The sequence below is a fragment of the Salvelinus sp. IW2-2015 genome, unplaced genomic scaffold (genome assembly GCF_002910315.2).
Source record: "Salvelinus sp. IW2-2015 unplaced genomic scaffold, ASM291031v2 Un_scaffold2249, whole genome shotgun sequence".
Taxonomy (NCBI): domain Eukaryota; kingdom Metazoa; phylum Chordata; class Actinopteri; order Salmoniformes; family Salmonidae; genus Salvelinus; species Salvelinus sp. IW2-2015.
In genome coordinates this window covers 92,295-103,093 of record NW_019943578.1, presented here as the reverse complement: position 1 = coordinate 103,093, position 10,799 = coordinate 92,295, and the positions used below count along the sequence as shown (strand labels likewise).

At 36.9% G+C, this 10,799-nt stretch overlaps 1 protein-coding gene across 1 annotated transcript in view; it reads left to right on the top strand.

The window, feature by feature from the left end:
* The first annotated feature begins 1,214 nt into the window (after positions 1-1,214).
* LOC112073387 (15-hydroxyprostaglandin dehydrogenase [NAD(+)]) overlaps positions 1,215-10,799 on the top strand; it is a 30,224-nt gene continuing 20,639 nt past the window's right edge. The window contains exons 1-6 of the mRNA XM_070440123.1: positions 1,215-1,485; positions 1,683-1,814; positions 1,889-2,024; positions 3,461-3,554; positions 6,194-6,203; positions 7,683-7,770. Coding sequence (XP_070296224.1) covers positions 1,393-1,485; positions 1,683-1,814; positions 1,889-2,024; positions 3,461-3,554; positions 6,194-6,203; positions 7,683-7,770 — 553 coding nt within the window. The 5' untranslated portion in view covers positions 1,215-1,392. The remainder of the gene's footprint in view (positions 1,486-1,682; positions 1,815-1,888; positions 2,025-3,460; positions 3,555-6,193; positions 6,204-7,682; positions 7,771-10,799) is intronic.

Below are 10,799 nucleotides of genomic sequence, written 5' to 3'. Positions count from 1 at the left end.
ATTAGTATTTGACACAGTTATACACAATGTGAAGGATGAATTAATATACGTTTCATGTACATTTCTATTGCAGRTGTATTTAAATACTTTATTTTGTACAAAAATKACAGTATTATTAAATGTTAGATGCATGAACTGAATTCAATGTCAATATATTTATTTTTGAACTTGTGTTTGACCTGTGTTTTAGTTGCTGCTGTGATGATGAGAACACATGTGTTTTTTTTCCATTATAATGTACATCTGTAAATACTTTTCATACATCTAATAAAGGTCCTTTGGAGAGAAAGATAGAGAGAAAAAACGTACATTTCTAAATGAAGATTTTGTCATTTGTGTCTTTGTTACTGTATCAATTCAGAGGATCATACAGATCTATACCCACACGGGGTTTCGAACCTGTGACCCTGCTGTGCCCTGAAGTTCAAATCACATTGTATTGGTCGCATACACGTATTTMGCAGATGTTATTGTGGGTGTAGCGAAATGCTTGTGTTCCTAGCTCCAACAGTGCAGTGGTATCTAACAATTCACAACAATACAAACAAATCTAAAATGGATAATAATTAAATTAATAAATATATACATCTTAGGACAAGCAATTAGGACAACAAAATACAGTATACTGTATACATATGAAATGAGTAAAAGAGTATGTTAACATTATTAAAGTGACTAGTGTTCCATTATTAATGTGACAAGTGATTCCATGACTATGTAGAAAAGGCAGCAGGCTCTAAGGTGCAGGGTTGAGTAACCTGGGTGGTACTGTAGCCAGCTAGTGATGGCTATTTAACAGTCTGATGGCCTTGAGATAGAAACTGTTTTTCAGTCTCTCGGTCCCAGCTTTGATGCACCTGTACTGACCTCGCCTTCTGTATGATTGCGTGGTGAACAGGCCGTGGCTCGGGTGGTTGATGTCCTTGATTAAGTTTCAGGCCTCTTGGCAGAGGCCAATGGTCACATAAAGGGATATCATATACTGTAGGTCTATATCTCAACGTCRTAAAATGCATTCCCAATCTAACGTAAAGCTTTTGCCTTTCAAAACAGACTGTCGGCCTACCAATAGCGAGCTTTATGACTTCACTGCATGGTTGCCCAATATGAAGAGCATAACAGTAGATATTCCCTCATGCTGTTTGTTGCCAGTCACAGAGAACATATTAAATTGAGCAATATGTTATTCTATGATGCCAGTAGTGAGCTATCTCATTGGGAGATCGGTTTGGAATATGAAAAAGGTGAAAGACGAGACGGCGTAATTATCCGCCGTGTGTTTATTTAGCGCTACATACACCACACGCCCCTTTTCTGACAACTAATGTACCAGATGATATAGGAGCCTACATAAAGCAGCGCGGCGTGTCGCAGCCATATGAAGCGTAAAAGATGACTCTGCGAGGTAAAGTGGCTCTAGTTACGGGCGGTGCGCAAGGTATCGGTAGAGCCGTCGCAGAAAGCCTACTGAAGAATGAAGCAAAGGTTGGTGTTTATATATAAAGTTATTAGCCTATTGTYGCCCGTAAATGGACGGTGGATTTGGTTACTTTACGCATTTTACGCGCGGCGCTTGTACCAACTTMTTGTGGTTGTATGGAGCCAAAACCAACTGTGTTGCACAAGAACCTCYTTAAATATTTGGACATAGTTTTGTAGATGTTCTGATTTTATATCCGCAGGTTGCACTTGTTGACTTGAATCAAAGTGTCGGAGAGGAATGCAAGAAGATTTTAGATGGAGAGTTTGGAGATGGGAACTGCATTTTCATTCAGTGTGACGTGACGGACAGATTGAAACTTAAAGGTAATGTTGCCTGACAATAAAACTGTGATACTTCTGGTTCATAGTCTGAGATGAATGCAATTCATTTGTTTGGAACATTTCCTCTCANCCGCAGGTTGCACTTGTTGACTTGAATCAAAGTGTCGGAGAGGAATGCAAGAAGATTTTAGATGGAGAGTTTGGAGATGGGAACTGCATTTTCATTCAGTGTGACGTGACGGACAGATTGAAACTTAAAGGTAATGGTTGCCTGACAATAAAACGGTGATACTTCTGGTTCATAGTCTGAGATGAATGCACTTCATTTGTTTGGAACATTTACTCTCACAAGCTCTACAAGTCAGAATGTTTAATGCAATTGTATTTCAGTTTAGGCTACTCTGCCGGTTGTCTGTGCGTTTTGTCGTTTTGTGGGTAGGAATTTGACAAAAAATATCCACAGGAAAGTATTATTACACATATCTTTTCAAGCTCTGGTACTGCTTTCTATCACCTGGCACATGCACAAAACAATATAAACACGTGTACGAGCTCGGAATGTATGCATACATCGCTTGTATGTATTTACATCGTGTGAGCATGTTTCAGGTGATAAACATCTGAACCCACTACCAGCGGTTTGAAAAGTTGGTTTGATTATACATTCCTATGGACATTTTATCGCCACTTCCTTACGGTAAAAAGGACCAACAGTATGGACAACCGGTAAAGTAAATGTACATATAATTTTATTCAACATTCTGGCTTGTAAAGAAGATAGKGTTGTGTCCATGGGGTAACCATGGTAACAGTCTGACTAGGCAAAGGTAATTGCAACTTTACTAGGGTACTGCTATTTTTTCTTTAGAGGTTATTATAGGTTATTAGCCTAAACTACTTTTTTTTTAAAGTACAGCTATATGCCTAGTCTAACTTTAGCATTTTCCTAAATGCATAAGAGTCCATTTTATTTCATGCTGCGCAGTGGTTTAKAATTCGGGAATATTCTCATGTTCGATCACCTCTAGGCCTTAGGCTTATCTATTTTAAGACATCATTCACCTCTGAAACAGACGTTCATTGTGTGGAAATGAATTAGTTACTTTTGACATGATTTCCAAAACGCCACAGGCAAAAGACATTGGAATGTTCTTGGATGTAGCCTTACCTAAATATCTGTGCTTATAAGAGTCCATTCAACCAACACTGAACACTGTCAATGCACGACTGAAACTTAAACGTCGACASAGTCTATTTAGTCTTGTGAGACTGGACATTTGTTAGACATTATGTTGTTTAAGTAAAGCAACCTACTTGACTTGTTGCTCCTACCTAATAAGGTGATTATTATTATATACTTTTTTAATTGAAGGTTTTCTTGTGGAATGTTTTCAGCTGAAAGGCAGGTGCTGGTGAATACCTGTTAAATTGCAGTTTTTGTGGCTTAGATAATTGTTTGGATGTACTTGTTTACTTAGACAAAGATGCAGTGTTCTTGTAGTAAATATAACCTGTATAATCAATCTAAGAGCTAGATGTTCTTCTTTGATATAGAATCTAAATTATAGTTTAGATGTAAATAAAGATGCAATGTTCTTGACAAATGTCCATCTCGTATGGACTGGTAGTGTTCTTCTTGTAGGGGTAAATCTATAGTTAATCAACCTAAGTGTTGGACTCTTCTTTCATATTGCAGATGCTTTTCAAAGTACAGTCGACCGGTTTGGAAGATTGGACATTGTTGTCAACAATGCTGGCATCAACAATGAGAAGACGGAAAGAACCATGAAGTAAATCTGGTAACGAGATGGCTGTGGCGTGGTGAGGATGGTTGTGTGGTTGGTTGGGGTGTTTGTGTTGGACTAACACCAGTAAATGTTAGTTGAATGTATATATGCAGTGAATTCTTGTCATTAATAGTGTGAAAATCTATTTTCCAAAATCAATCTGTTATCTTGACTAACTGCCAAAATCAATCTTTACATGATGCGTAGTTTATAGCCTAGTTTACATTATATACCACGATCTGTAGTTTATAGTAATTACATTAATTACATGATGCTTTAGTTTAGCCTAGTACATTATCAATTACACGATCTTGTAGTTTAGCCTAGTTTACATTATATTTACACGATGCTGAGTTTAGCACTAGTTACATTATATTACATGATGCCCTGTAGTTTAAGCCTAGTTACACCATTATATATACATGATTGCTGTAGTTTACCTAGTTTCATTATATTATCCATGATGCTGTAGTTTAGTCCTAAGTTTACATTATATTAATGAACTTGTAGTTTAGTCCTAGTTTACATTATATTACCATGATAGCTTAGTTTCAGCGCAGATCCATTATATTACATATGCCTGTAGTTTCACCTTAGTTTACTTTATATTACATGATCCTGTATTTAGTCTAGTTACATTATATTCTTACATGATCTGGTAGTTTAGCCATAGTTACATTATATTACATGATGCTATCAGTTTGTCTAGTTTACATTATATTACATATGCTGGGTAGTTTAAGCCTTGAGAATCACATAATATTAACATGATGCTTGTATTGTTTAGCCCTAGTTTACATTATATTTACATGATGCTTGTAGTTACCTAGTCTTAACATTATATTACATTACTCTGTAAGTCTTAACCAGTTCACATTAATATTACTGATGCTGTAGTTTAGCCTAGTTTACATTATATTACATTGATGCTGTAGTTTAGCCTAGTTATCACTTATATTACATGATGCTGTAGTTTAGCCTAGTGTTACATATATATTACAACTCTCATGTAGTTACCCCTAGTGTACATTAATAACATGATGCCTGTAGTTGTCGGCCTAGTTTATCATTACTATTACATGATGCTTCAGTTTAGGCCCTAGTTTTTTCATTATACTTCTACATTATGCGTGTTTTGAGCGCTAAGTTAAAATTCTATAGTTTTAAGACTGATGACTCGTACGTTTAAGCTAGCTTTACAATATATATTTACATGATGCTTGTAGTTTAGCCTAATCACATTAGTATTACATGACTGCTTGTAGTTTTACCAAGTTTACCATTTATTAGTACATGAGCTGTAGTTTAGCCTAAGTTTTACATTATATTACATGACTCTGTAGTTTAGTCAGTTAACATTATATACACGATGCTGTGTAGTTTAAGTCTAGTTTAATATATTAACATGATGCTTAGTTTCGGTCTAGTTTACATTATATTACATGAATGCTGTTAGTTATAGCCTATTTACCATTATTTACAGCGATGCTGTACTGTTTAGCCAAGTTTACATATAAGTTACATGATGCTTAGTTAGCCTAGTTTATACATATATTAATGATGCTGTAAGGTTTTAGGCCTAGTTTACAATTATATACATTTGATGCTGTTAGTTTAGCCTAGTTAACATTATATTACATGATTGCTTGTATGTTTTAGCCTAGTGGGTTACATTATATTACATGTGGCTGTAGTTTAGCCTAGTTTACATTATATTAATCTTGACTGAGTTTAGCCTTTATTATTACATGAACTGGTTTAGTCCTAGTTTACATATAATTACATGATCGTAGTTACTAGTTAAGCTCTTTCATGATTCTCTGTATCTATTTATCAATTATACTTATTCATGATGCTGTAGTTTAGCCTATTTTACATTATACTTACATTGTGCTGTATTTACGCCTAGTTCACATTATATTTTACATTTGATGCTTATTTAGCCTAGTTTTACATTTATTATCATGATGCTGTATGTTAGCCTAGTTTACATTATATTAATATGTGGTTACCTGTACATTAGTCTAGCTTGTTTAAGCCTAGTTTACGGGTTATTTACATGATGCTTTAGTTTAGCCTAAGTTTAATTCTATTCACATGATCTGTATGTTATCCTAGGTTACATTATATTACCATGATCATGTAGATTTGAGCCCTAGTATTATATACAGTGGCCTATTACTTATATTCTACTGTGAATTACATGTTTGACATTGCTGTAGTTTCAGCCAGTTACATTATAATTACGATGATGCTGTAGTTTAGCCTAGTTACATTATATTTACATTATGCTGTAAGTTTAAAAGCCTATTTACATTAATATTACATGCAGTGCTGTAGTGTTAAGCTAGTATTACCATATAGTACATGATGCTGTAGTTTAGCCTATTTACTTATATTACCATAGTGTAGTAGCTAGTATTACATGGTGTAGTTTAACCTAGTTCACATTATATTACAGATGCTGAGTTAGTTTAGCGGGCAAGTTTACGATATATTTACAATGACTCTGTAGATTTTAAGCCTAAGTTACTTATATTAATGAATGCTTAGTATTCTAGCCTAGTTTACATTAAATTTACATGATGCTGTACGTTTTAGCCTAGTTTTGTAACGCTGTTCCTGCCTCCTCTTCATCGAAGAGAGGAGCAGGTTGGATTGAACCCAAAATGCAGCGTCTTGATGGATGACATATATGTTATTAAAGAAAACACGAAAACACGAACTCACTTGAACTAACACAAACAACAAACGGAGTAGGACAACCTGGCCGACGAAACTAACATAAAACACGAAGAACTCACGAACAGGAAATACTACACAAATGACGAAAACGAACGAAACTCCCGTATGTGTCACATAGACATTAGACACAGGAGAGCAACCACCACTACAAACAAACAATGTGACCCCACCTACCTTATATTGTTCTTCATCAGAGGAGATGAAAACCCCTGCCTCTAATTGAGAACCATATTAGTACCCAACCACATAGAAACCAAGAAAACATAGACTGACCCACTTCTCAACTCAGCGTCTCTGACCTAACACCAATACAAAAACTAACCAATAACACGTACAGGAACGTGCAAGTATCATTATTTACACGATTGCTTTGTAGTTCGCCTAGTTTTACATTATATACATGATGCTGTAGTTTAGCCTAGTTGACATTATATTTTATTTCACGATGCTGTTAGTTTAGCCTAGTTTACATTATAATTACATGATGCGTATTTAGCCTAGTTTACATTATATTTAACATGATGCTGCGTAGTTTAGCCTAGTTGATCATATATTACACCTATGCTTTTAGTTAGCCTAGTTACATTATAATTACACTTGATTGTTCTGGTAGTTAGCCTATCGTTTACATTATATTACAATGATGCTCGTATTTAGCCTAGTTTACACGATTGCTGTAGTTTACCTAGTTTATCATTATATTTGATCATGATTGCTGTAGTTTTAGCCTAGTTTTACATTATATTGACACGATGCTGTAGTACTTCCACCCTAGTTTTTACTATTATATTACACGTATGCTGTATGTTTAGCCTAGTTTACTATTAATGTAGATGGCTTAGTTTAGCTAGTTTACATTATATTGCATGATTGCTTAAGTTAGCCTAGTTACATTAAATTTACACCGATGCTGTCAGTTAGCCTAGGAATTTACTTATGATGCTGTAAGGTTTAATCCTAGTTTCACATTATATTACACTGAGCGTAGTTTAGCCTAGTTAGCATTAATTACTCGATGCCTGTTAGTTTAGCCTATTTACATTATATTTACATGATCTTAGTTTGCCTAGTATTTAATTATATATTACATGATGCTGTATTATAGCCTAGTTGACATTATATTGCATGATGCCTTATAGTTTAGCCTAGTTTTAGGCAGTACTATTACCACTGAATGCTGTAGTTTTAACCTAGTTTAGCATTATATACATAATGCCTAGTTTAACCTAGTTTACACTATGCTGTGTTAGGCCTAAGTTTACAATATAACATGATTGCAGCGAAAGAGTTCTAACCACAGTCTGAATACAGAGCAAAACAGTGTGACTTTGTATGTGTTGGATATTGAAACTCAAGCCCTCTTGTTTCTCTTACCTATAACATCAGTCATCAAGAACATACCTGGCCCTGGATCATATGAGCAAAGAGTATGGAAAAGAAGGAGGAGTCATCATCAATGTCTCATCCATGGCAGGTAAGGCTGCTCCATACATGCATCAGTACTTTATGTACTGTACGCTGCACGTCAATAGATTGAAGCCTTCACAGACATAAGAAAAAGGGGAACAGTGGTGGATGTGCATGTGGATGTGGGAATGACTAGCTATGTCTTTGGCAATGCGGTTGCTTTCAGCAGATGTGAGCAACCCCTATGTACTGGAATATGTCACAGGTCATCAGCTATAAAGAACCACAATGACTTCATTCACTGTTATTGTTGAAATTCCCAGGCCTTTGTTTTGGCACAATATGGTTACACAGTGTACCATAACACAACACAACACAGGTGTAAGGCAAACATTACAACATTACCGCTTGATAGATTAGAGTTTGATGTTGTTTTCACAGTGCACAATAAGCATTGCTGTGTGCGTCTACTATTTGCTTAGTGGGGTAGGTTCAGGCTGTTCTATCGCCTCAGTCKGCAAACTAACAACTACAGTACTTCTCATTTTTCAGTCTTTCTCCACAGCAGCATGAGGAGATTGAGAAAGCATGTTATTAGTGCAATCCAAGTCAACCACTTTGTGCAAGACTTGTCTGAATGTCTGTCTGTGGTTCAATGGCTTACATCTTGATCCGGCAGCAAAATCATTAAACTGACAAGGAAGTGGTGGGGGGGGGGTTCAACTTGGTGTGTGGTGGGCTGTGTTGGATTGGGAGAGATTTGTTGGAGTGGAGACAGTAAGGCCTTGACAGACAGCCCACTGACTGTGAGACTCAGTCAAGTGTCACTAAATCTGTTTTCATAGAAGCAGCACACCTGGGTTCACATACTATTCAAAATCTTTCAAATGCTTTCTGCGTTTTCTCAAGTCTGCCTTGAGTACCAGCTGGGTGGGGYTTGGACTAACAAACGGAATTTAGAATGGTGGTACTCATAGAAAAATTGTGATTTATCAAACAATCCTACAATGGTCCGGTAGGAGATAACCATTGGTAAATACCATTTGTTCTCAGCCTCAGTGCTGTAGCACAACCATGGCTGTTGCATTTTGAAACGCCCCTAATTAACCATATATGGTCAAGATCCTCCCTTTAAAGMCAGAGGGGGATATACAACTCCGTACCATGAAATACAACGGCGCAACCAACAAAAAAAACGAAGGAAAAAAATATTTCCGTAACTGAAATAGAGGTGCTAGTGTCAGATAGAGTACAACCAAAAGGTTTTATTTGGCTCACTCACTTGTGACTTGACCAGTAAAAATAAAAACAACTACAAAAAGAGGACCATTAGGACAATTCAAGTTGCCTTAGCAATGGCAAATATACTTCAAATGAGTAGGCAACACTCGCCAACAAGCCATCCATCCATCCATTTCTGTTTACATAGTTGAAATCATTTAGGATGGTGATGTTATGCTGATGTGGGTGCCGTCTATTGCTCCGTTCGTGTTTGGGAACCCACCTGTTGTGAGATGGTGCATGGAAATTGTATGTGTTAACRTTTGTTTTGCTGATGATTACGTCGAAAATATTGGTTCATGGAGGGCTGTGATCGGCAAGCCCCCACTGAAAAGTGTCCGTTGCCGAAAACCAGAGGGTGGATAGCACTTGGATGTGCACCGGAATGGTATGCATTTGCCTTTTTAAAGTACGTCTTGAATCTTCTCAAAAATCCTATACGATTGTTTTTTGGAAACGATATCTGATGAGCCAATCTGTACTTAATGCAGAAAATGTGCCATCTGTCTGTAGAAACGCGCTCTCTGCAAAATGCAGCGTGTGCCAAATCTTTCAACAGAGCAAGGTTAGCCGTCTCTCATGCAATTTCCCATTATCTCAGTCTTATAGAATGTCAACAATGGTTTCACTTTGACACGTACCTCTCATTATAACAAATTACTGTACTTTATATGGATTATTATTGGAACAAATGCACTGATGTGGTCAAATTATATAGCGTGCCAAGCGATGTTTCATGAATTCCCAATGGAAATGCAATTAAAATTTTAAAATGATTTATTATTACTCTCACAATTTCAACATATTTCCCCCATTCTACGCTTGACAAGCAGTTTCCTTATTCCACCACTTGGTCCTGTGCGTACGCATGGTCATGGCTGTGTGTACATTTACACACACTCTCAAGCAAATGTTCATATTGATCAATTTCACACTGCGTGAACGTTTTTCCATGCGTGGTTTACACACAGATTTGTGCCTATGCATGGTTGATAAATGAGACCCCTGGTCTGGTAAGCAGCAGAGATTTCCCTTCCCGTGACCMCTTTGGGTTCTTGAACACGCGGTCACAGGGAGCTAACATGTATGCCGACAGAGTGCAGAGACCGGACAGGTGKACAAGCATCACACTGGGCTGTGGTGGTCATGTGGTGTTGTGACTTTTGTGCCAAGATCCACAGTTTGTGCAATAGTACTTGTGGACTTTGAGTCAGGTGCTCTTGTCTAATTTCAACATAATTGTATCTATTATCATTGGTCTGCGCRGGGCCAGTTCTAGGCATAAGTGACATAAGCTTATGCTCCCCCCCAAAATAATGATCTATCTGTGTTTATTTTTWGTTTTTTTACTCAGTCGGGGTCTCAACYTACTGTTAAGAGTTAGAATAGTRGAATATATAAGGTGCAAGTTYRAAATTTGGTTATGCATCAGCAATTTGTCTCTTGTTATGTCCGTCACTGACAGTCACTCAATTAGCCATGTCAGCAAAATAAAAATGTATTGGTAAGTTAGTCTAGCCAGCTATCTAAACTTGTAGTAATCATGGCCGAATACCAACTGGGAATGCTGGGGTCCTGCCCAGGGCCCCTGACCTCCAGGTGGCCCCCATTGATTTTGTTGGTCACCCTCACTCATATATTATTTACATGGCATAAGYCATGGACAAAATGGTAGAAATGCAGGAAATTGACTTTCAAACGTACATTTTTCTATCCGCTGTCGAGGGGGGGTCGTGGAATATTCTAATCAAGTGAGAGAAACTTTGTCATTTCTTCAAACTATCATCTTTATTCAATATCGATTTAATTATAGCA